This window comes from Schistocerca serialis, chromosome 8, assembly GCF_023864345.2.
Source record: "Schistocerca serialis cubense isolate TAMUIC-IGC-003099 chromosome 8, iqSchSeri2.2, whole genome shotgun sequence".
Taxonomy (NCBI): Eukaryota; Metazoa; Arthropoda; class Insecta; order Orthoptera; family Acrididae; genus Schistocerca; species Schistocerca serialis.
Genome location: NC_064645.1, coordinates 245,696,291 through 245,724,231, shown reverse-complemented (window position 1 = coordinate 245,724,231; position 27,941 = coordinate 245,696,291). Strand labels below are relative to the sequence as shown.

Genomic DNA, 27,941 nt, shown 5'->3' with positions numbered 1-27,941 from the left:
TCGGCAGACATAAAGCCGATATCTCGTGGTCGTGCGGTAGCGTTCTCGCTTCCCACGCCCGGGTTCCCGGGTTCGATTCCCGGCGGGGTCAGGGATTTTCTCTGCCTCGTGATGGCTGGGTGTTGTGTGATGTCCTTAGGTAAGTTAGGTTTAAGTAGTTCTAAGTTCTAGGGGACTGATGACCATAGATGTTAAGTCCCATAGTGCTCAGAGCCATCTGAATCAAGCCGATAATCAAGTTCCTCCCACACTCGGCGCAGCATGTCCCCATCAATGAGTTCGAAAGCATCGTTGATGCGAGCTCGCAGTTCTGGCACGTTTCTTGGTAGAGGAGGTTTAAACACTGAATCTTTCACATAACCCCACAGAAAGAAATCGCATGGGGTTAAGTCAGGAGAGCGTGGAGGCCATGACATGAATTGCTGATCATGATCTCCACCACGACCGATCCATCGGTTTTCCAATCTCCTGTTTAAGAAATGCCGAACATCATGACGGAAGTGCGGTGGAGCACCATCCTGTTGAAAGATGAAGTCGGCGCTGTCGGTCTCCAGTTGTGGCATGAGCCAATTTTCCAGCATGTCCAGATACACGTGTTCTGTAACGTTTTTTTCGCAGAAAAAAAGGGGCCGTAAACTTTAAACCGTGAGATTGCACAAAACACGTTAACTTTTGGTGAATTGAGAATTTGCTGCACGAATGCGTGAGGATTCTCTACCGCCCAGATTCGCACATTGTGTCTGTTCACTTGCATGGGGGCTTAATTATATATAAATATGAAATGCAAATAGTTTTAATTTTCAGTCGCTGTTTGTCCGATTACGAGGTCTCGTAAACGGTTGGCCCTGACTAGTATTTGTACGCAATCTGACTGCATAGAGCAACAACAAAGAATGAAATGAAATTTCTGTTAACACAATTAATTAATTAAGTCCACAGCAACTATAAAACCTACGAAACCAAAGCACAAGTATAACTGTTCTGTGTGTGGAAGTATGACTCAACGTACACTTCCGGCACGGTTCTTCTTCAATAAGACAAGAAATTTCAAATACCATTTATACGGAAGTGATAAAAAAATTAGAAATACTATAATTGCGCAAGAAAACCAGAATTACACTCTAATACAAGAACACAAGCCAGATGCTTGTTGACTGAACCTGTAATGACGCATTATTCAGGACACTGAAATAATGAGAAAGAAAAGCGAGTTTTGTTACCTTCATATATATTGATGAAAAGCACTCTAATCATTACAATATCTCCATTAGAACAACATCTGCTGTCTAGCCCATCAAACAACTGCATAAAACGTGGAACAAACTCTCCCTACTACAACATCTCGACAAGCACTGTCCACTACGACTTCTCGACAAGAACTTTTCACTACGACATCTCAGCAAGCACTGCCTACTACGAGTTCTCGACAAGCACTGCACTCCGCTACTTCTCAATAATCACTGCCAGTGGAGGCGGCGGAACAAAACTCTCTGGCGCGATCTCTGGCGCTGTGGCTCAGTGTAGTCACCTTTCATATGCCCTTCCTCCACGGGCCAGAATTTGATGGTGTTTTTGCCAGCATTGGTGGTGAAAATACCACCAAATTCGTCAAAAAAGTACAGACAAAAATAAAAGATAATATTAGTACGTAAATATCACATAATTGGATAAAATTTTGGCTTTGCACTGACCTTTCAATAACCTAATATATGAAATACAGTGAGCAATACAAATTCTTTCATACATGTGACTTTACATAATAGTTTACACAATATACAAAAAATCAGTTTATACAAATGTTCAAATAAAATACTTTTAATTATTCAAAAGAAAAAAAACAAGTAGTTGATAGTTCCAGCAGTAGCACCCAGCAATGGTCAACAGGTGCAAATACCAACAAGTGGCATCATTTTAGTACAAGCAGTTCCATCAGTGGCACCCAGTAATGTTGAACAGGTACAGACACCAACAAGTGACATTATGTCAGTAGAAGCAGTCCATCAGTGGCACCCAGCATTGTTGAACAGGTGCAGAGACCAACAAGTGACATTTCAATAGAAGCAGTTCCATCAGTAGCACCCAGCAATGTTGAACAGGTGCATACACCAACAAGTGACATCTTCTCGGTTGAAGCAATTCCAATAGTGGCACCCAGCAATGTTGAACAGGTGCAGACAGCAACAAATGACATTATGTCAGTAGAAACAGTTCCATTAGTGACACCCAGTAATGTTGAACAGGTGCAGACAGCAACAAGTGACATCTCATCACTGGTTGAGCAGTTCCAACAGTGGCACCCAGTAATGTTGAGCAGGTGCAGACAGCAACAAGTGACATTATTTCAGTAGAAGCAGTTCCATCAGTGGCACCCAGCAATGTTGAACAAGTGCAGATAACAGTCCATAATATTCACTATCACTAATCACACTGTTCATCAGAGTTTATAAGCAGAAATTAAACATGTCGCAGTGGCACCAATCACGTAGAAAAAGTGCAAGTAACAGTCCATGATATTCACTATCACTAATCACACAGTTCATCAGCAGAAATTAAACATTTCTAAGTGTCACACATCAATGTTGAACAGGTGCAGGTGTGAACAACAGTTTGAATGCACACACAATTGCTTTTACAAAATTATTATCAATGCTCTTACACTAAACATACAAATTGTAATAAACACACAAATGATATCAGATAATTGTCATATTAACTATTACAAATACACAAATACAATTAAACCTATAATATTTATGGGTGTCAGTGCAAGCCACAACAAACAAGTAAAATAATATTTAGGAGATAGGTGGGTAGGATTAGGAAAGGAAAACACACAAAACACACTCACTCATCTTTCGTCCACGTTAGTGCTACTGTGTAATTGAATAGTGTTAACTGTGTAAACGCAATTCTGTCAAAATTTGATGTTCATCATGTGTATCAAGTAGTAGTGGCAGCAATGTATAACAGTCAATAATAGTCAGTAAATGTCATAGTCATCATATCAAGACCAATGTTTGCCAAGCCAGATCAAAGTGTACGGTTGCTGAACAACTGTCAGTGAGCCAAGATACGCAATTACTTCCTCTATCCAAAAAAAAAGTATGTACTGCTTATTGATTTAACAAAGTGTGTGTAGACAATCTTCCTTCCACTTTAGTGTTCTAGTCTGCCATCTTCATCCTCCTTGTTCCATATAAACCAAAAAAAAAAAAAAAATGCTCCTCACTTACTTTACCTCTTATCCACCAAAACTCCAATAATCATCAGCATCACATAATCTCAATACTTCAATAATACCTCTTACGTGGATACATATAAACCTTATCATCAATATCATTTACCTTACCTCTTGTCCACCAAAACTCCAATAATCATCAGCTTCACACAATCTCAATACCTCAATAATACCTCCACATAATCTCAATACCTCAATAATACCTCTTCAATACGTCGATACATATAAACCTTAGCACCAATATCATTTCACTTCCATAACAACTCTTTCCTCTAGTCAGTCTCCTCGAACAAGTACAGATAAAATCCTAGTTCAAACTTCAGTTCATCATCCCATACAATCTGAAGACACAATGTCCACACACAACCTCTGTGTAGTCCACCTGAGCCAAATCTTCTACTCATTATGAATGATAAAATACATTTCGGTTACCTTGTCCATCTATAACAAAAGAAATGCATACATGACCTCTAACAGTCTTTAGTTCGAATAACTCTCAGTAATTAAGTACGATTACGGAGTGTGAATGATCACAATATTTCACAGTGTGTACACCACTTCAAGAATCATGGCAGAAGCAAACATGTGGAGTATTTTTTGTGTCAAGTGTCACTTGATATTTCAATTGCTCATGAAGAATGCAGTGTAATGACTGTCAATGGTCTAAACCTAATGTTGGTATGTCATGTCGTTAACTTCCTTTCTATTAGCACAAATTTATACAGATTCCATAAAACCTCCAGCTCATGTGACTTCTATGAAGTTTCTTGTACTAATGTCGTTCGTCGAATTATAGCAGTTCATTTTCTTATCTTAAAAATATAAGGCACTGAGCGTAAGGAAAACATGCAATAGCGAGTAAATATACCAGTAAAGAACAGAATGTCAACAAGTGGATGCAGCACAATCCCTACAACGAGGCTCTGCCAAGCGAACAATAATTAATAACATAGTGTAACCTAAACTCCATGTTCGTACAATGTATATCAGCATTTCTATACACCAAATTAAAGAGTAGTTATGACAACAAAACAGAAATGTGTAAATATGCAATCCATACGCAAAGCAGCAAATAGGTATCTTACATAATAAACAGATCATTATCATCATATCAGCATAAGCAAATAAATGTTCATATGTAATCTTAATAAGTAAACGTAAAGGCGCAAGCAGATAAATGACAAAGTATAACCTACATACATAACCACAGTCAGCACAATTAATCAGGTGACAATTATAATTTAAATAAATAACCACAGCTGGCACATAATAAAAAAATATGACATCAGTGAAAAAGCAGTGCAGCTAAGCGATGCATAATATACACAACTAACAACCCTGTCCATTAATAAAACATTGTCAAATTCAGCAAATGTACGCAAGCACGTCGCTTCACAAGTAAATTCATAGTACATAAAATTTAGCACAAAGTATAAATCACGTAATCGCGAGCAGCAAATTACGTCTAAAGTACGTACCTAAGTGGAATTATGTTACCTGAAAACTAAACTCAATTAATAGTTACCCTTTTTAGTTTATTAGTTTCTTCTTCGAAATTACATTCTTCCTGAAATTTTCTCGATAGCAAGTCGTCTTAACGTCGGACACGCACAGAATTTACCTGAAGTTCTTAAATATTTTATACAACCGTATCCTGAAAAATACTGAACGTTAATAACATAATTTATCAAGTCACTATAGCTTTATATTGAATTTAATCAGAGAAATTAGACTGTGTATTGTTTACGGCTGTCAGTGCATTCGCACTGAGCGCTCGATCAGCTGTAGGCGCGTGACGTAGGAAGTAATTGTTTGCGGTCAACGACTGCCTTGTGCGGCGTGCAGGCTTGACTGTTGCTTTGAGTATGTGCCGCCGCCAAAACACAGCGCGGTATCCTTGTACTCTCTGCGTGTTTACATGTAGCTGTTAGTTTCTCTAAAGTATGTCATTCCACAAAAATTTTAACGTTCGATATATGATGTATTCCCTTAGAGCTCCGAGATTTAAGAGTTTCTACTTCGACAGTGTTATCATGAATAATTTTGCGAATTCTATATGGACCGTTATAAAGCAGAAAAAATTTGCGACACAAGCCTTTTCCATTGTGAGACAAACGATGAGACTTAATTAATACCTTTTGGCCAACTGAAAAAGTTTTTAAACGACCAGGACGTTTTGCTGATTTCACTCTTCTAGCAGCCGCAGATGCAATATTTTGCAGAGCCAGGTTGACAACTTCAGAATGCCGCAGTTTCCGTGAAGGCGGAAAAGGAACGATTTCAGAAATGCGATTTGTCGCTGCTTTATTTTTTAATATCAGTATAGGCGGTAAAGAAGTTGAGTCATTAGGAAGTTCATTCAGAATGTTTTGAAAAATATGAAGATACTGATCCCACGTTCTGTGATTCTGATGACAATAAAGTCGACACAATTTATTGATTTCCTTCATCCATCTCTCTGAAGCGTTAGATTGAGGGTGAAAAAGTGAAATGAAAATTGGTTTAATTTTATGACGCCATAGAGTACGAAGCCAAATTTTAGAGCGAAACTGTGATCCATTATCTGATATAACCTTATCAACATGACCAACTTCTTTAAGAAAATGTTTGATGAAAGCGTTAGATACTGAACGAGCTGTTGCTTTGCGTAACGGTGTAAAACACACATATTTTGATGTCAATTCCACTGCTACGAAAATATATGCAAAACCATTAGTAGAACGAACCACTGGACCGAACAAATCGACTGCAGCCATGTCCTTTAATTTCGCTGGAATGATAGGAAACAACGGTGCTCTGTGAGAAATAGTTGGTGGCTTAGCCTTTTGACATAATTTGCATTTGGCAAGAACAGATCGAATACGTTTTTCCATATTACTGAAGCAGCAATTTTCTCGTAATTTATGAAAGCATTTTCTGGACCAAAGTGTGCATAACTGAAATGCGTGTACCAAATCAATTTATTAACCCACTCATCAGGAATACAAACTAATCAAACAGAGTTGTCGACCGATTTTCATTTAAAAAGAACTTTCCAGATAGTTCGCAAAAACGAGGTGTGGCCAAATTGTCCAATCTAACAAAGCGTCTAAGAAAATTACAGACACCAAGAAAACTACGAACATCACGTTTTGTAGTAGAAACAGCATAATTACGAATAGCGTCAAGTTTTTCTGAATCAGGAAGAATACCTTCCGTAGAAATAATGTGACCGAGAAATTTCACCTGAGAAAGACCAAATTCAGATTTTTCCAAGTTCACTGTAATGCCAACTTTTGCAAAAATACGTAATAATGAATCCAAAATTTTGTTGTGTTCACTCCAAGAATGTTTAGCAATAAGAATATCGTCAACAAATGAAGTAATATTGTCACGAAGATAAACAGGTAAAATTTCGTTTAAACTACGAATGAATGCTGCTGAAGGTACAGTAAGTCCAAACGGTAATTTCCGAAATCACTTTTGAGTAAAATAGTCATATCAGGTTATTGTTTACTTACTCTCTAGATAGATTGATAGTCGAAGAGTTGTTTTGACAGATGCAAAGAATAGTAAAAGAGTAGGCAGCGGTGCAGAAAACTAAAAGGGAAATAGCACCACTACAGCTCGGGGCCCTATGCACGCTACGGCACATATTCACTTAGAGTAGTGAATCCCCTGAGGACTTTAATAGCCGGGCATAATTTCTAGTTTGTGACTTAGTGGCCAGTTTGGTGGAAGTGCGTACATAAATTGATCTAACCATGAACATGGATGTATGTCATTCTTAGAATTGCGAAAGATCTTAAATTTCCGAACAGTCAAAAAGTGTTTATAATCAAAGTTTTCACCTCGTGGCGACAAAGACCTACCGCGACTGTTCCTGTCCCAATGTCCATTATTGTCAAGTTCGCGCGCCTGGCGCTCTCTTGTTGCATCCCATAAATGAAACAAATTACTTTCTTCAAACCCCTCTGCTATCTGTGATTCCAAATTTCTTTTGCTGTCTTTTCCTACGATTTCGCCTTCAATTTGTTTGACTTGCTTTCGTAATGCCTCAATTTCCCTTTTAACGCGTTCATTAAATTTTCCCAGATTTTCAACATGTTTATTTATGTTCTGATACTCTTCGGTTTCTGCAAATGGCAATGGTGCTGTATCATCTGAATCTCTGTCCCCATTTAAACTAAGACTTGTCAATTTATCTGAAATCTCCTCAACTCTTTCCGATAAATCACCTATTTGTTCTTTCTGTTTATTTATGTCTTCCGTAAGTGTCGCGACTCGGGTTTCAGTATTAACACATTTGGTAGTTAACTGTTCATATTGTTGTGTTAGATTATTTATTCTGTCATTTGGTACGGATTCCTTGATTCTCTCAAATATTTCCTCCTTATCGTGTGCACGTTGTAAATTTAACTCTGAAAATTTTTGTACTATCACGCAATCTCTTTCTTCCTGTTCTCTATCCTGTTCCTTTTGTCTAATCTCTACAGCAATTAATCTGTTATTGTGAGAATTCAAAATCGGTTGTACTTCTTCTCTGATTTCTTTCTTTAATTCATCTTTCATATTTTTGAAACATGTCCCTATTCGTGAGTCTAACCGTGTTTCCATTGTTCCCATCTCAGTTTTAATTGTCCCTATCTCTGTTTTTAATTCAGATCCCAAATTTAATATTACACCCATCAACTGCTCCATATTAAATGGTTCAAAATTCTTTTCGCCCCTAACATTTCCCGCAAAACTAACTTCCTTCTGCATAGCCATAAAGCTATCTGTGTTCGATACTATTCCAGAATCTTCTATCGTTAATCTCGTATTCTGTGAATTTTCTGATTGAGAAAAATTTTGAAATGGTTCCGGACTATTTTCCCTACTTATTACATTGTTTTCCACTTCATTATTCAACATACTGTTGTCCTGTGTTGGCGAGTTCGCCATGTCAACAATTTCGTAATTCTCACTATTCATCATTTTCGCCTTTTTCATCGATCGCGTAATCATTTACAAAACATACAAAACTCGTCACTGTACGAAAATTACACACAATGACTCCTCATCTCCAACAATACCATTCACACGAAATGTTTCCCTCAAACACGATTAACGAACAATTGAAATAATTGCACTAAATTGTCAAACGCGTATACAAGACAACAAAATTAAATTCTGAAATACCATTAGAAGAATGACAATTACCAAATCTACACATGCAAAATAGACTACAATTACTAAACTACAAATTACTACAACAATACTACTGTCTACTATTTTTACAATCAGAATAGTTCCAAGGGACGATCCGAAGCAGCGGTCGCCACGTGCATGGGGGCTTAATTATTATAATGCAAATAATTTTTTATTTTTCGTAGTTGTATGTCCGATTACGAAGTGTCGTAAACGGTTGGCCCTGACTAGTATTTGTACGCAATCTGACTGCATAGATCAACAACAAAGAATGAAATGAAATTTCCGTTAACACAATTAATTAATTAATTGTCTCCAGCAACTATAAAACCTACGAAACCAAAGCACAAGTATAACTGTTCTGTGTGTGGAAGTATGACTCAACGTACACATCTGGCACGGTTCTTCTTCAATAAGACTAGAAATTTCAAATACCATTTATACTGAAGTGATAAAAAAAAATTAGAAATACTATAATTGCGCAAGAAAACCAGAATTACACTCTAATACAAGAACACAAGCCAGATGCTTGTTGACTGAACCTGTAATGACGCATTATTCAGGACACTGAAATACTGAGAAAGAAAAGCGAGTTTCGTTACCTTCATATATATTGATGAAAAGCACTCTAATCATTACAATATCTCCATTAGAACAACATCTGCTGTCTAGCCCATCAAACAATTGCATAAAACGTGGAACAAACTCTCCCTACTACAACATCTCGACAAGCACTGTCCACTACGACTTCTCGACAAGAACTTTTCACTACGACATCTCAGCAAGCACTGCCTACTACGAGTTCTCGACAAGCACTGCACTCCGCTACTTCTCAATAATCACTGCTAGTGGAGGCGGCGGAACAAAACTCTCTGGCGCGATCTCTGGCGCTGTGGCTCAGTGTAGCCACCTTTCACACTTAACCATTAAGAAAAAATGTTGCTTCATCACAGAAAACAAGTTTCGCACTGAACGCATCCTCTGCCATGAGCTGTTGCAACCGCGCCGAAAATTCAAAGCGTTTGACTTTGTCATCGGGTGTCAGGGCTTGTAGCTATTGTAAACGGTAAGGCTTCTGCTTTAGCCTTTTGCGTAAGATTTTCCAAACCGTCGGCTGTGGTATGTTTAGCTCCCTGCTTGCTTTATTCGTCGACTTCCGCGGGCTACGCGTGAAACTTGCCCGCACGCGTTCAACCGTTTCTTCGCTCAGTGCAGGCCGACCCGTTGATTTCCCCTTACAGAGGCATCCAGAAGCTTTAAACTGCGCATACCATCGCCGAATGGAGTTAGCAGTTGGTGGATCTTTGTTGAACTACGCCCTGAAGTGTCGTTGCACTGTTATGACTGACTGATGTGAGTGCATTTCAAGCACGACATACGCTTTCTCGGCTCCTGTCGCCACTTTGTCTCACTGCGCTTTCGAGCACTCTGGCGGGAGAAACCTGAAGTGCGGCTTCAGCCGAACAAAACTTTATGAGTTTTTCTACGTATCTGTAGTGTGTCGTGACCATATTTCAATGAATGGAGCTACAGTGAATTTATGAAATCGCTTCAATTATTTGTAATAGCCGTGTATATCAACGATAGCATAAGGAAACAAAGAACTAGAAAGAACAACATCAAAGAATCAGAAGTAACAGAAAGAAACATAATAATAAAATAGTAAATTTAGAAGTCTTTCACAGCAGAAGAAATAAGAAATCGGGAGATATGGTTAAAAGAACGGAAAAGACAACATGGGGAGAATATGGAGTACTGAAAAAATAAGAAACAACATCGAAAAAGGACATGAAGGTGTCACATGATCGCAGTTGGTTAATACGAAGATTTTTTTAAAAAGCAACAGATTTTAGATTATTTCTGAGGTAAGAAATTAACACCAATGTCGATCTTGCAGCTTGAAAAACGTTTGGAATTACACAATACAAAGGAAAACATGCAGCTGAAACAAAGTCATCAAAAGGAAAGTGTTAAAATTGGAAGAGCTCTGAGGTGGAAACTGTAAGTCAACAACAGTAACTCAAAAAGACAAAAAGCGACGTAATGAAGAAAAGGAGAAAATTACATTGGAGGAGAAGATAACGGTTTTGTTGTTCGTTTATAAGAGTAACCAGTACACCGTTTACCGGCACAAATTTGCACACGTCGCTTCAGGCTTATTTAATACAATCACATTGCAGACGACTTGGTTTCTTGGTTTTATTTCCCACATTTCTCAACAACATAGATCACAAACAAAACAAATTTTCAGTATCATTTGATTATTTTTGACGCACTGGAGGCATAATATAATTTTCATCTGGTACAGACTGTTGAGGTATGGACAGATGCGGAAATTTTCACAGATTTTTGCACTGAGGTTGCCACGTGATCATGACTGACTTAATCACATAATCGAAAGAGTCTTTCACACACGTTTTGCTCGAAATAATGAAGCACTTTTGTAACCTGACTGAGGAGACGGGGAAACTCTGGACACTCTACCTTAGGAAAACAATGTACAAGTCCTGGACAAAAGTAAAAAGGATTTGTCTTTAAAACGGAAATTGCGTTGCAGATCAATCAGTTACATCTGAAAATGCACAGGGGCGCTTTCAACTGAAATATCAAATAGTCTCGAAAACAGATATAAGATTAGCAGTGTCCTTAAAGCGTTTAGAAAACTGTGGTTTTAATTTTTTCTACGTGACAATGAATTCATCAGACCTCGTATTTTTGTTAGCTCCAGTGAGTTTAAGAAAACGGATGGTGTATTTTGTCAGAATTTGTCCCTTTCAATATGCTTTTCAAAAGCATCCCAGTCAAATCAGAAATACTTTTTTTCACACCTTGCACTGTCTTACTGTGGACAACGTGCAGTCAAGTTCACTTAAAATGCAACGTCTGCAATCTATTGCAGGCCGTGGTGGCCGTGCGATTCTAGGCGCTTCATTCCGGATCCGCGGGACTGCTACGGTCGCAGGTTCGAGTCCTACCTCGGGCATGGATGTCTGTGATGTCCTTAGGTTAGTTAGGTTTAAGTAGTTCTAAGTTCTAGGGGACTGATGACCTAAGATGTTAAGTCCCATATTGCTCAGAGCTATTTGCTATTTGAACCATTTTTTTTTTTTTTTTGCAATCAATTCTGGATGCTCTAATTTTCATTCCTGCACTCCTTTTTCCTTCAGAAACTCAACAATAGTGGATTTTAAATCGAAAAGTCGTTCCAGGTATGTCCCTTCACGTAACTAACGTAATATATTGAAGTCTCCATACTCTTCGTTCAATCCAATTGAAAACTGTTGCAACTGACAGAGGAATAATACGTGTGACTTCAGAAATTCTACTATTTTTATCACAAATTTCTTCACGTGCACCATGCCTACAAATTTAGGGCAAAGTGAGTGTTGCTGTATGTAACAATGAATCCTGTCTAGCGATCGTTGTAATTTTTTGTTCTTTCATTGTCAACTAAATCTTTAAATTCTATCTGCGTGGTATTATATTGTCATTTCATAGCAAATTTGTATTACCCACCGATTACGCGACTCCAAAATACATATTAAGAATTCTCCCCCGTCTCTTGCGTGACTGTCATTCAGTTTTAGAGGTTTGTGCGGATAGATCGCTTGAGTGCTTCTTTTTGTGCAGACAGACATTGGACTTGTCGACGTCGTTCATACCTCGAACATGAACAAAGAACGAATGGTAAACAGGGCTGACACCACGATTAAGCCAAACTGAAGCGAGTTGTGCCGACTGAAAGATGCCATTCCGCAATACTAAAAGACATGTGGCGTTTTACTGGATACTTCTGAGGAGCGTCGAGCAAAGCCGAAACAGGCCGCCCCTTGGCCCGCACGCAACCCGCACAACTCGCTCGCGAGCAGTTTGGCATGCCGTATCTGGCCTAATTCAGGTGGGTAACAGGTTATGTTTTATGCCAAATGAGTGCAAAATTTCTCTGAAGACAAAATATCAATTTTTTCCAAGGACAACAAAATGGTTGACACATTTTCAATAGACGGGCATAACGAAAAAATTATCAGAGTAATATACACTACTGGCCATTAAAATTTCTACACCATGAAGATGACATGCTACAGACGCGAAATTTAACCGACAGGAAGAAGATGCTGTGATATGGAAATGATTAGCTTTTCAGAGAATTCACACAAGGTTGGCGCCGGTGGCGACACCTACAACGTGCTGACATGACAAAATTTCCCAACCGATATCTCATACACAGACAGCAGTTGACCGGCGTTGCCTGGTGAAACGTTGTTGTGATGCCTCGTGTAAGGAGGAGAAATGCGTACCATCACGTTTCCGACTTTGATAAAGGTCGGATTGTAGCCTATCGCGATTGCGGTTTATCTTATCGCGACATTGCTGCTCACGTTGATCGAGATCCAATGACTGTTAGCAGAATATGGAATTGGTGGGTTGAGGAGGGTAATACGGAACGCCGTGCTGGATCCCAACAGCCTCGTATCACTAACAGTCGAGATGACAGGCATCTTATCCGCATGGCTGTAACGGATCGTGCAGCCACGTCTCGATCCCCGAGTCAACAGATGGGGACGTTTGCAAGACAACAACCATCTGCACGAACAGTTCGACGAAGTTTACAGCAGCATGGACTGTCAGCTCGGAGACCTTGGCGGCGGTTACCCTTGATGCTGCATCACAGACAGGAGCTCCTGCGATGGTGTACTCAACGACGGACCTGGGTGCACGAATGGCAAAACTTCATTTTTCGGATGATTCCAGGTTCTGTTTACAGCATCATGATGATCGCATCCGTGTTTGGCGACATCGCGGTGAACGCACATTGGAAGCGTGTATTCGTCATTGCCATACTGGCGTATCACCCGGCGTGATGGTATGGGGTGCCATTGGTTACACGTCTCGGTCACCTCTTGTTCACATTGACAGCACTTTGAACAGTGGACGTTACATTTCAGACGTGTTAATACCCGTGGCCTTACCCTTCATTCGATCCCTGCGAAACCCTACAGTTCAGCAGAATAATGTACGACTGCATGTTGCAGGTCCTGTACGGGCCTTTCCGGATATAGAAAATGTTCGATGCTGCCCTGGCCAGCATATTCTCCAGATCTCTCACCAAATGAAAACGCCTGGACAATGGTGGCCGAGTAACTGGCTCGTCACAATACGCCAGGTACTACTCTTGATGAACTGTGGTATCGTGTTGAGGCTGCATGGGTAGCTGTACCTGTACACGCCATCCAAGCTGTGTTTAACTCAATGCCCCGGCGTATGAAGGCCGTTATTACGGCCAGAGGTGGTTGTTCTGGGTACTGTTTTCTCAAGATCTTTGCACCCAAATTGCGTGAAAATGTAGTCACATGACGGTTCTACTATAATATATTTGGCCGATGAATACCCTTTTATCATCTGCATTTCTCCTTGGCGTAGCAATTTTATTGGCCAGTAGTGTGCAAATTATTTGTACCCTACATTCTCAATTTTTCGTTGGACTTATTCCATGTACCGTTCCCCCTAAAATATGTTTATAACAAAGCGTTTTCATCGGAAGAACTCTTTCTTGAGCTCCGACATAAGTTTTTTAACTTGATTGTGGGTATATGGCGGTCATTATAGGAGTGTGTGTGTGCCAACTTGCCGCCGAAACTTGAAGCCATCATGGAACATTTTCTGAAAGGTCTAGGAAATTTATGATCGATCTATGCACGTGACGAGAAAGGCGCGGTGAGCAGATTGGTTCGAGTTTCTCGGCAGTCAAGCTGTCGGCCTCGCCCACTTTATGACTGGCGAAAACGATCGGGCGCGCTGGGGGGTCGGGGGGGGGGGGGGGGGACGGAGCTGTCAGACAGGTTAATCTGTGGCGAAGGCCGTGTCTGGCACGTGGCGCAGAGGCTGAGGTCGGCGCCAAGGCGCCTTGCACAGTAGGAGCATGGTAGCACAGGGCCTGCAGGACCATCCATACCGACGGCACGGGATCGCAGCTCGCCCAATTCTGTGGCCGCCCTCATTGGGTCCAAGACGGAGAACCGAGGCCTTCATTCTACAGGCAAAAAATATCTGTGGCGAAGGCCGTGTCTAAAAAATATCTGTGGCGAAGGCCGTGTCTGGCACGTGGCGCAGAGGCTGAGGTCGGTGCCAAGGTGCTTTGCACAGTAGGAGCATGGTAGCACAGCGCCTGCAGGACCATCCATACCGACGGCACGAGATCGCAGCTCGCCTAATTCTGCGGCCGCCCTCATTGGGTCCCAGGCAGAGATCCGAGGTCTTCATTCTACAGGCAACAAATGGCCGCCAACTGAAGTTAATACCAAAGCAATTACCCAATAATGAAACTAAGCAGACAGTATCCACGCATTATCCTTCCCACTAAAAAAATGGTTCAAATGGCTCTGAGCACTATGCGACTTAGAAGTTAAGTCGCCTAGAACTTAGAACTAATTAAATCTAACTATTCTAAGGACATCACACACATCCATGCCCGAGGCAGGATTCGAACCTGCGACCGTAGCGGTCGCTCGGTTCCAGACTGTAGCGCCTAGAACCGCATGACCACTCTGGCCGGCCTATCATTCCCACTCCTAAGTTCTTTTTAGGTGATTAGGTAGGCCATACCTTGTAAACACATGATGTCTTCCTCATATCATGAGCAGTGAATACTTCATAAATGTTAATACAGTCGATCTAAGTACGTTCTGCACAGGATAACATAAACGCCCTTTTCCTCAGCTATACCTTTTATTTCACTTTAGTAGTAAATTCAAGGTCAGGAGTTAAGTTCGCGTCTTGTCCCAACAAGTAACTATCATACAGTCAATGCGCAGGCGCAAGGTATTGTGTCCGCCTAGGCGGGCCTCATGACGCTACGGTCAGTTCCAGTACAGCATTCGTGGTCGCGAAGTGGGGCCGAGGCAGTTTCAGATAAGTTTTTACAGTCTGCCGATAATTTATGGATTTTTAGTTTTAGCTTGACGATGTCCACTATGGACAAACGGTAGTTACTGTTATTCTGAAGAAGGTTGGGTTATCTCGACTGAAACCTAAGTAAATTCTAGGTAAACGGTGCAACTGAGGCTGTTGATTATTAAAATTAAAATTAGTATCCACATATTCCGTTCAATGTACGTAAAAAATACATCATTCTAACCTAGGATTATTATTAATCCCATCAATATTTTGACTTACGCCATCACGAATTAATCTTATCTGGAATAAACTTTTTTTTAAGTGGTGACTTTTAATCTTTTATAACACTAAATGTTGGTCTATTATATCATTTTTTAACGATATTGTTATTTCTTTATGATTTGTTTCCGGTTTTAAAGACCGGTGTTTTTTTTAAACTATTAAAAGTAATATTTATATTCTCTATTTTTACTTCATCTAAATTGAAGCAACCTTAAAATAGTTCAGGATATACGATGTCATGAACACTGAAATGCATGAGAAACTGCGTCTGAACGCCACTAATAGAATTTAATTACTTATTTGAACTGCTAAGAGAAGTTTAATGTTAAACTGATGCTAATCACACTTGGCTACGTGTTGTTGAAACTATCCCCCAACAGGAGGTCAAAGAATGAGGCATATTTTGCTACAATTTATATTTCTGCTGTTGCTTTTGTCACAGATTTGGAGGGTGAAGTACATACTAAAGTGACAAATGTTATGGAATAGAGAAATGCAGATATGAGAATGGCGATAGTATCGCGTACACAAGGAGTAAAAGGGCAATGCATTGGCGGAGCTGTCAGTTGTGCTTAAATGGTTCATTTGAAAAGGTTTGCGGCGTAACTATTGCCGCGCGACAGGAATTAACAGACTTTGAACGCGGAATGTTAGTTGGAGCTAGACGCATGGGTCACTCGATTTAGGAAATCGTTCGGAAATCCAATATTCCGTGATGTGCAGAGTCAATTGAGTGCCGAGAATACCACCACCATCATCATCAATGTTCTGCCAAAAGGCAGTTTTTCACATGGTAATTTTCCAGGCTGTCCGGTCTTCTGCCGTACTCTTAAGGTCCTCTTCCCTTTATGTCGTCTTTGTATCTCCTTCTTCCTCTTGGTCTTCTCCTACAAACCAATCCGTCCAAAGCATCTGCTAGCAAACACTTCCTTCTCAATGAATGTCCCAACCAGTTCTTTTTCCTTTCTCTTACAGCCTTCAGCAGACATCTTCTCTCACCAACCCTTTGCAATACTTTTCGTTACTCCCTCTTTCTATCCAGCTTATCCATTCTCCTCCACATCCACATCTCAAATGCTTCTAACCTTTTTTATCCTCTCGTCTCAACGTCCATTTTTCTGCCCCATATAGTGCCACACACCAGACAAAACATTTGGTAAGCCTTTTCCTTAGACCTTTATCTAATTTGCCACATAAGAGTCTCCTCTTTCTCTTGAATGCCTCCTTCGCTATGGCAATTTCACCTCCTGGTGACATCTCAAGTCTTCAGTTATTGTGCTTCTAAGATATTTAAATTCATTTACTTGGCTAATGGTAGATTGTCGTATTTTAATATTGGACAGTCAGCGTCTTGTACTGATGACTGCGTCTTTTACTGTTTTTCCTGTGTTTATTTGCATCCCATATTCCACACAAGCTTCTTTCAGATCTCTCAGCATTTATTCACTGTCCGCTCACTTTCTGCCAATAACACCATGTCATCAGCAAATCTTATACATTCCATTCTCTTTCCACCAATACATATTCCTCTTTTCCCATCTAATCCTTTCGCAATAATCTCTTCAAAGTATGCATTAAACAACAGTGGGGAAAGGCAACAACCTTGTCTAAAACCTCGTCCAATGATGCTTCCTTCTGACATTTCATTTCCAATCCTTATCCCTACTTTCTGGCGTAAATACAGATTCTGTATCAGTCGTCTCTCTTTCCAATCTACACCTTTCCTCTTCAAAATATCCATCAGCTTGTTCCACTGAACTCTGTCAAGAGCCTTTTCTAAACCTATAAAAACAGCAAAGACTTCTCTATCTTTTTCCATATATCTTTCCCCTATAGTTCTTAACATGCCAACAGCATCTCTTGTTCCTTTTCCTCTTCTAAATCCGAACTGCTCCTCTGCAATCGCTCCATCCAGCTTGCCATATAGCCTTCTATTCAACACTCTCAGCAAGAGAATACCAAATTTCAGGTAATTATCTCTCACCACGGACAACGCAGTGACCGACGGCCTTCACTTAAGAATCGAGAGCAACGGCGTTTGCGTAGTGTTGCCAGTGTTGAAATTTTTGGAAAATGTGGTAAGCTTCCTTGGGAATAAACTGTTGAGGTCATCGGTCCATAGACGTACACACTACTTAATCTAACTTAAACTAGAATGAGATTTTCACTCTGCAGCGGAGTGTGCGCTGATATGAAACTTCCTGGCAGATTAAAACTGTGTGCCCGACCGAGACTCGAACTCGGGACCTTTGCCTTTCGCGGGCAAGTGCTCTAGCAACTGAGCTACCGAAGCACGACTCACGCCCGGTACCCACAGCTTTACTTCTGCCACTACCTCGTCTCCAACCTTCCAAACTTTACAGAAGCTCTCCTGCGAATCTTGCAGAACTAGCAATCCTGAAAGAATAATTTTTTGTAGAAATCTCTTGAATACTTTCAGAGTTATATGTTGTATGCTTCTCTCATGAGCTTTTTGGAATAGGTTAAATAGGAGAATTTTCATAATTTTTTAATTATAATTCCACAAGTACAATTTTAAATTCATGCAAAATTCAAGCACTTTGCCCCATATCTCAGCTTGCAATCAGAATTTCAAAATTTTCTTTTGAGACAACGTTTATTAGGGTTACAGATATATGTGTACAAAATTTTATAATTCTAGCATTCATAGAATCTGAGGAAAAGGTACATAAACTTTAAAAAACACACTTTTCAGGAAACGCAATTGAAAGTTCAATCTATCTTTTTTCCTTATGTCACTTCTTCAGAAGGCATCACATTTGTACTCTGGTCATCTTTCCCTTCAAGGCTACTCTTCTGGTTTCTTGTTGTCTGTCTTCTTTCCTTTACCAGGTCGTCAACTGACTTTTGAGCTGAAGAGAAGCGCAGTAAATCTATTTTTCTCAGGATGTCTTGAGTAAAATTTCGTATCTTGAATCCCATTCTTTCCAATACCTTCATCCTCTCGACGTTCCCATCATTAAATACAATAACTGCATCATAAGTTGCAATTCTGACAACTCTAGTAGATAAAAATGTGTTTTTAGGACATCGTTTCCATATGAGTGAAATTAGAGACTCATTTGGATTTTGGGTTTTGCCGCGAACACACTTTTTGAGATGTGCAAATAATAGTTCAAATGGCTCTAAGCACTATGGGACTAAACATCTGAGGTCATCAGTCCCTTAGAAATTAGAACTACTTAAACTTAACTAACCCAAGGACATCACACACGTTCATGCCCTAGGCAGGATTCGAACCTGCGACCGTAGCAGCCGCGTGGTTCCGGACTGAAGCGCCTAGAACCGATCGGCCACCACGCCGGCTGAGAAGTGCGGGATCGGCCAGAAACTTTTAAGTGTGTTTGACAAGATCCAGGATACAATTTAGAAGCCTCTCCTTGTGAATGTAGGGGTTGTTCACTGAGCTGGTATTGAAGTCCTGCTTCAAAACGTGGGCGTGGCAGGGAGGCCGCGTCACACTTTTAATTAATTTTCAGGCACTTCGGATGCGATTTCAACATTGAAACTTTGGGAACTTATTGTCCATGAGTTGTAATAACATATAAAAAATCAATCGAAAATTGACATTTTTGCTCAATTTCATCAACGTCCACCCTTAAGATCCTATGGTAGGGTTCGATTTTGGCGCAGACCCCATGAAGCCATGGAGCTAAGTTTTCAACAAGACGCTGTGAAAGCTGGTGGTGGTTCCACAACGGTGTGGGCTGTGTTTACATGGAATGTTCTGGGCCCTCTGTTCCAATTGAACCGATCGTTGACTGGAAACGGTTGTGTTCGGCCACTTGGAGACTATTTGCACCATTCATGGACTTCATGTTCCCAAATAACAACGGAAGTTTTATGGATGACAGGCTCCATGTCACTGGGCCGGAATTGTTCGAGATTGGTTTGGAGAACACTATGGACAATTCGCCCGACACGAATCCCACTGAAAATTTATGGGACATAATCGAGAGGTGAGTTCGTGCGTAAAATCCTGCACCGGGAACACGTTCGTTATAATGGACAGCTACAGAGGCGGCAAGGCTCTGCAGGGAACTTCGAACGACTTTTGAGTCCATGCCATATCAAGTTGCTGCATTACCCGGGCGAAAGGTAGTTCCACATCAACAAAATAACTATCGTAAGTTTAATTTATAGAGACGTACTAACAATCTAAAACTTAAACATCAGCAACAGTGACACAAATCACAAAATAAAGTGGTCACGAACTCTTCCATGAAATTTGATTTATGCCATTAAATCTTCAAAATATCACGCGTCTGCTCCATTAAATGCTTATAGTCTCTGGTGGAAGGACTTTTGGACGGACTTACTACATAACTTCGGTGTCGGTGAACATGTTGCTTGTGCCGGCCGGAGTGGCCGAGCTGTTCTAGGCGCTACAGTCTGGAACCGCGCGACCGCTACGGTCGCAGGTTCAAATCCTGCCTCGGGCATGGATGTGTGTGATGTCCTTAGGTTAGTTTAAGTAGTTCTAAGTTCTAGGGGACTGATGACCTCAGATGTTAAGTCCCATAGTGCTCAGAGCCATTTGAACCATTTGAACATGTTGCAACAGCGCGATAGATTATATTCTCTTAGGTGGTCGGAATTTGTGAATGGCCTCTGAGCTTACGACAAATAATGAAGTTCAACTAAAAAAAAATCAAATGAACGTGCAGGTCATCTCATGAGCTTTCGAGGATTTGTTAACGTTGCTTCATCGATAAAAAAGAATTCTTTGACGAAGCAACATGTATTCTGAATTAGCGTCAGAGCAGAAAGAAAGAACTGTATGTATCTTCTAGGATCCCGATGGTTAATCTGGTGGCGAAGCGACACGTGATAAATCTGGAAACTGTATGCGTGCACGTGGAAGTGTGTGGCGCATTTTCTTACAAATAATTCAGAGAGTTTAGATACATTTGAAGACAACCCCAGACGGAGCTACATTGTAACTGGCTCTTTCATTTTGATGGGGGATAGAATACCTCACTCTGATTGTAGGAAGATGCAAGGGGCTGGCACATTATGTACTGTGTGTGTGTGTGGAGGGGGGAGGTTGTTTGTTTATGGCAAATATCTTTGCCATTTTACATGAATTTGTCATTTATACGCATCATTTTATTACTACGCTGTGGCTGGCTGGGAAAGAGGAGGAATGGGTGAAAGGTGGCATATTTTTTTTTTCCATGCTACCACAGTTGGACTGGTTCCCCTATCTTTGATTTAGACTGGTTGTCTCATGATATTACTACACTGTGTTTAACTGGAAGGGGGCAGGAAGGGAGTGCAGTGGGAAAGGGGGAGGGCTTGATAATCTCACAGATACGGGGCGTGGCTCGTTACGTTATCATGGACAAGTTGATGACCTGGGTTTCGTAATGCAAACAAAGTGCGTTGGGGTCATAATAGCTTTGCTGTTGATGTGAGTCAATAAACCATTATTAAACATGACCGATGATGCAAAAAATTTTTTGTATCCAGATGATAGAAGAACTATCGCGGAAGATGTGGAATATTATACTTATTAATTGGGATACCGGTATCTAACTAACAAGTGTGTATGACTTATGGAAAACAAATAGACACTATCCGTAACTAAATGGAGTAATGTTATTAAAACTGACGATTTTATTATCAGAACATGGTAAAATAGTAGTGACTGGACTATTAAAAATTTCCACAATTTAATGTAAGTACTGCCTTCCAAGTTTTGCAATGAGGATATCGAGCAGTAACTACGTCCTGCTGTCTCTACCCACAGAAATAGACCACTGTCACTGAGACTCGGAAATTTATTTATTTCGCTTATATTTATTGTATGGATAAGTTTGTGGAATGACGAACGATAAGATGGACAATGAATCTGACCCTTCATTTAGTCAGTTAAGATGGTAAAGTTTGAGGCGCAACGTTTGTAACGTCCCCTTAGAAAAATCAATAAATGACTGTGCTGATAAACCCCTACGTTACTTGATTTTCAAACAGCTGAGCAAAACTGAACGTACTCAGACATTCACTAAAGTGACACACAATATTTTTACCGCAACGCAGTCTGACTTTCAATAATCCCTACAAAAGAATGGCCCTGACTAACAATACCCAATACCTTTCATGAATCACTTACCTCACAAAAATCTTCGTTACTCGAACTACTGCAATACAGCGAGTGCCAATACTGCCAGCTAAATAAAAGATTCTAACTACTGAAGGCACTAACTACTGATAGGCATAGTTAGCAAATGAAAGATTTTGATAGAGAACAATCAATGTATTTACCTTAATAGTGTTCGAAAGTCATAATTATATATATATATAAGTTCATGACATCCAGTCTTACAAATTTACTGTCTCTGATGGACACACGTCCAGATCATCCGCTCTCAAAACTCCATCTCTCTCCCCACATCCACCACTGCTGGCGGCTCACCTTCAACTGCGCAACGCTACGCGCTGTTAACAGCCAACTGCCCAACGCTACAATAGCAAATTCCAACAATGCCACCCAGCCACAGACTGCACACAGCACAGCCAGTGATTTTCATACAGGGCGCTTTGTGGCGGTGGCGTTACCAATATAAGAACCTGAACAGCTTACTTACACGCTGTAACCGTGCTATTGACTCGACTGCAGCCGGCCAGAGTGGTCGAGCGGTTCTAGGCGCTACAGTCTGGAACCGCGAGACCGCTACGGTCGCAGGTTCGAATCCTGCCTCGGGCATGGATGTGTGTGATGTCCTTAGGTTAGTTAGGTTTATGTAGTTCTAAGTTCTAGGGGACTGATGACCTCAGATGTTAATTCCCATATTGCTCAGAGCCATTTGAACCATTTGACTCGACTGTAGGTAGAGTACAGCGTTTCGTCGCCGCAGCACTAGGAGGAGGAGGTTGGCGCTCTCGCGGTCATAGGAAAGATCCGTCGTACTCATTTGACAGCAGTCTGAGTGGACCTAGGGCCGCCCTGGAGAGACTGGAATGACGGAAGTCCCTGTCCTATGCTGGGAACCTACCGGGTCCAACTCTAGTGCTGTGTCTGCTAGATCACCACACTCACACTATTAAACAATATGCGACTTACATTTATTTTGTGGCCGATTCGACTGTGTTGTTCTTCTTCAGTTATCATTGGTCATCAACATCCTTCTGCAGGCACATTTCAAAAGCTTCAGATTTCTTATCTGCTCTTTTCATTGCTTACGTTTCGCTTCCATCGAAGGCTATACTTACGACATGCACCTTCAGGGAAGGATTCCTAACATTTGAATTTATGTTGTGTGTTCACATATTTCTCTTTTTCAGAAACTCTTTTGTTGTTATTGCGTCTGTTTTATATGTTTTTTACTCAGGCCATCATCAGATATGTTTTATACCTATGCTATCGTCAGTTATTTCGCTCCCAAATACACTCCAGTCATTAGAACTGCAGTACTCTCAAGGCAGTACACAGCAAATGTCAAATTGTCATGAAGTGTACTATATTTTTGGATATGCAGATAATTCATATTTTCGCGTGGCCACACAACAGTTACGCCATCTAAATCCATACATCCATACATATCATAAAATGTATGTATGTATGTTACAATCTACTCCTAAACCGCAGGACCGATTTCAACCAAACGTAGTGCACAAATCACTTACTGTCTGGAAAAATATTCAGTGGGGGTGAGAACCACGTAGGGGAGGGGTTGGAGCTGAAAAACAAGTGCAGCAAATCACACGCGAGTTCGCAGACGTCATTCATCCGTTATTTGATAATGAGGGTACTTAATGACTTGCAACGGAAAAATGTGTGTCGCTTACTACGTTTTCGCTGTACATGCAGTAAAACTGCCGCATCGGACATGATATTTTAATTCATTACCTCTTTACTACTAAATTTATTCGCGAGACATTTTGCATACAGTAGTCTCATACACCACCGAATGTACCTGCAAAATTCCAGTACATCATTGTTGACACATACTTCAGGAGATATGACGTCATAAACACCGAGGTGCGTGAAAACTGCCACATCATTCATGACATTTGACTTATTATTTTTTTTACTACCAACTCTGTTCGCAAAAAGTTTTGCAGATAGTATCCCAATATACAACTGAATGTACCTGCAAAACTATACAGTCGTGTGACAGATCGTTTACGAGATATGACGTAATAAACACTGAGCTGCTTGAAAACGAATCTACAGGGAGAAATTCGCTACAGATACTGCTGAATATATATACAAGTAGGACATATATTAAATGGACGTAACAGCAGCGTACTTTGGAAAATCGCGGAGAAAAAAAGCTCCTCCTAAACACCTTGATTGATTTCAACCAAACTTGGTACACATATTACTCACTATTTGGAAAGAAATACTGTGTGGTAGGAACCTCTAGCCTGCTATCGTGGTGGAAATTATATCTTGGACATGGTGAGAGAAGGTGTGGAGGAGGACATGAACAGAGAAGGGGAGGGAAGAGATGGAAACAGAGACGAGGGGGTGGGGTAAGGAAATGGACAGATAAAGGGAAGAGGTTGAGGTGGACAGAGGCAGGCGTGAGGAGGATATGGACAGAGAGAACAGGGATGAGGAGATTGACAGAGAGAGAGGGCGTCACTCAATTGGTTTATCAGGGTGGCATCACCTCTAGTTGTAACCACACTCGCATTGGCATGGGTGTTAGCGAAATATTTCAGTAATTCTTTCTCTCATAATAATTTTAAATTAGGATTATTTGAAATATTTGAGTAACAAATTTTAATTAAAAGGAAGTAAAATGACTAAGAACATTAAGTTATAAGAGAACAAAGGTGCTACACCATAGTTTGATTTTGCCTATATATAGATGCACGTAAACATAATTGTTAGCTCGTTACTATTCCGATTACTGTTCCGATTCCTGTTCGAGTTCCTGTCCTTTGATTGCTGTTATTACTGTTATTGCGATTGCTAATATTGCGCGTTATGTAGGGCGAAGTACTCATAATATACCAAGTTATTTTTAAAATTTTGACGATCATTTTACGAAAATATTACATGCCCACAGTCGGCGTAATTTTCATCATCCAAAGATATAATTTCAGAGATTTGAATTTATTTAAAGAGAGGGAAAGTCAGATTTTTTACTGATTAGGGCTGATGGTTTGTGATAGTTCACGTTAAACAGAATTATTAAGTGAAAAGTGAAAGGTGAAATTAACTGCATTTTAGTGTGAACATTTGCAGAAGTTAACAGTATCGATATCGACATTCAAGTGTTAGTATAAAATTTCAATACTGTAGACTTAGAGTCTCTGATCGGACGTAAACTTTGAGCTAGTTAGAACGTTTTGACAACTTGTTAATGAATTTTTATTGGCCTGTTTAAAGAACGAAAATAGGAAAGGCTATAAACTTTGCAAGCCCATAATTATAAATCAGAATGAATAGTGCAAGCCAGATAATTACGTCGACGCAGTCCCTTCTGTAACGTGTGTAATGAACAGTTCACTGGTATCACACGCAGTGACTGTAAACTATCTAAATTAAACTGAAACGAGCTGTGTCCTCTTGAAGCGAGACGTTGGTTTTTACTCTGTGCTCTTATACGTGATCAGAACGTAATAACTGAATCGAAGCTTCGTCGCCCGCCGTTGTGGCCGAGCGGTTCTAGGCGCTTCAGTCTGGAACCGCGCTACCGCTACGGTCGCAGGTTCGAATCCTGCCTCGGGCATGGATGTGTGTGATGTCCTTAGGTTGGTTAGGTTTAAGTAGTTCTAAATTCTAGGGGACTGATGACCTCAGATGTTAAGTCCCATAGTTTTCAGAGCCATTTTGTTTAAGCTTCGTCGCCGTGTTATTGAAATAAAACAAAATAAGACCTAGCATACTCCGGTAACACTTCGTACGATTTACGTCTAGATTTGCATGCATGACGACGCCACAGCTTAAGAGAACCACATATTAAAATATCTACAGTCAAGACAAGATCACGACAACTCAATACCAGCCGCTGGTGGTGGCTGTGGAACGGCCGGTGCGGTGTATCTGGCTCCAGAGGGACGGCCGCTTTGAGGTGCGATTTAAGGACAGCCGCGGTCGGTAACGGCCTCACTCAGTTCCGTGCAGGCAGTGAGCTGCGAGTAAGGGCAGTGTTTTCGCAGCCGTCGGTGGAGCTGCGGCAGCAGCAGCTACACGTAAAACATTAGTCTGTGCTGTTTTGATGTGACGGTTGTTTTTGTTTGGACAACGAATGTCGACTGGTGGGAACTTGTTCCGATGTAACGGTTGGATCTTTGCTTGAGCTCAGCAACTGAACATTTGAATGATCTCTGTATCAGCTGTGGTGGCGAGTTTGCTACCTGCCCGTCAATTCCGAACAGTGGTCGTCAGGGCTACCTGTAGATTGTGGTGTGTTGGTTGCTGAACTACAGCTGTACTGTGAAAGCACCTCTTGCTATCGGCCTCGGTTATTTGGGGCTGCTATTGATTTCCTCATCGATCTTCAGAAATAACGGTGAGCATTTTGTTTTACGATTATTATGTCGTTTGTGATCTACCCGTTGGTGTGCTCGCCACTCTGGTACCCAAAAACCTGTCAGAATCACAGTATCATCAGTGAACTAGTTATCTCAGATTGGGTACTATGTGATTTCCTATAAAATTGTTTGTAGTTAATCATACGGTATCAGCAGAACTGCTAGGCCAAGTTGGCTCGTGTTAAGTATGGGCCCTGTTGAAAATGGCAAATCTGCGTGTAAATTCGCTCCAGTGACGTGGCAGTTGAAGTGTTACTTATTGTTCCTTGTGTGGAAGAGCAATTCTTTAATCTGGAGGTGATATGTTCTGTGTATGTTTAGTTCATAAATTTATTTTGATTGTTTACCTCTGCCTCGTGTGTTACAGGAAGGCGATCATGTAATTCTGTCTGTCCATTTTGTGTATCCATGGATCCTGGAACCGGTGGCAGCAAAGGATTAGAGAGGCTCCTACGCGAACAGATAGATGACTTGCTACTACAGGCTTTACGTTATCCATAAGCCACGATAATGGAACTAAATTAAGAAACTAGTTAGACAGGCCAGCTGTTTGGTCTAGTGTTCCTAAGCAAAATTCTGTTTTGCTTTTGCTTCCGTTACTGTCTGATAGTTCCTTCTTACAGACGGGCTTTGGTACTATTTCAGGGTACAGATAATGGTACTGATTTTTTTTTATCACGCATCTTTGAGTGATTGAAGGTGCGTACAAGAGGTTGCTGAAAAGTTACTGGCCTTGCCAACATTGAAAAAAAAGCTATAGTTTTACCAATTTATTCAATATATTATTCCCTGAGATTAGCTCTCCGCAGCCTCCTTGACATCTTCACTGTCCTGAAAACGGTTACCCTTCAAATGTTTCTTCAAGTTCGTGGAAGATGATAGTCCGAGGGGCTATATTTGGTGAGATGGGTGGATGTCTGCCTAGTTCAAAGTCCTGGGTTGTCAATTTGTGAGCCACAAAGTTGGACCTGTGCGCAGGTGGGTTGTCATTCATCAAAAGAATCGTTTTGGTCCTCCGCGTTTGTTCTTAACTGCTTCGATCAGCTGGTCCAGCAGGTTAGCATAGTATTTTCCGGTTCTAGTGGATCCCTGAGAAAAGTCCACCAGCAGAATGCCGCCCTTCTCCCAGAAAACGGACACCATCAGTGAGTGTGTAACTTCTTCAGGATTGCTGTGGCGCCATTATATTGATTCTTGTTTGCTTTCAGGGTCATAAATGTGAAGTTAGGTTCCATCCTCAGTCACTAACTTCTAAAAACGTCTCTGGAGCTTCAAAATGGCACAAAATGATTTTCGATGTTCCTGCTGCTGATAACAGTTCAGATATTTCGGCATCTATTTCGTTGAAGGCTTTCGCATATCCAGTATTGTGGCGCTCATGAAACCAACACGCTCCAGGGAGATGTGCGGTATGCCGGCTATCTTTTTGGCCGCTGTTTGTCGGTCCTGATGAAACAACTCATGGACAGCATCCGATGTTGCAATGTCTGCTGCAGTTTGAGGGCTGCTGCTGCGGGACTCGCCGAGATATACAAGTTTTCACAGTGCTGCAGAAAGCACTGCAGTGCTTGTGCCATCTCAGTATGAAAGTCCTTTACGGACTTTCCCTGAAGAACCCCAGTGACGGGAAACTTGCTTGGGACTCTGTCATCTCGGCAGTTATGTTCAAAGGGTTCAAATGGCTCTGAGCACTATGGGACTCAACTGCTGTGGTCATCAGTCCCCTAGAACTTAGAACTACTTAAACGTAACTTACTTAAGGACATCACACACATCCATGCCCGAGGCAGGATTCGAACCTGCGACCTTAGCGGTCGCGCGGTTCCAGACTGTAGCGCCTAGA

The 27,941-nt window shown here is 40.9% G+C and overlaps 1 protein-coding gene across 1 annotated transcript in view; it reads left to right on the top strand.

The window, feature by feature from the left end:
* The window catches only part of LOC126416951 (uncharacterized), a 521,435-nt gene extending 493,717 nt beyond the window's left edge, over window positions 1-27,718 (top strand). The window contains exon 4 of the mRNA XM_050084831.1: window positions 26,466-27,718. Within this exon, the coding sequence (XP_049940788.1) occupies window positions 26,466-26,599 (134 nt within the window). The 3' untranslated portion in view covers window positions 26,600-27,718. The remainder of the gene's footprint in view (window positions 1-26,465) is intronic.
* Window positions 27,719-27,941: the final 223 nt, after the last annotated feature.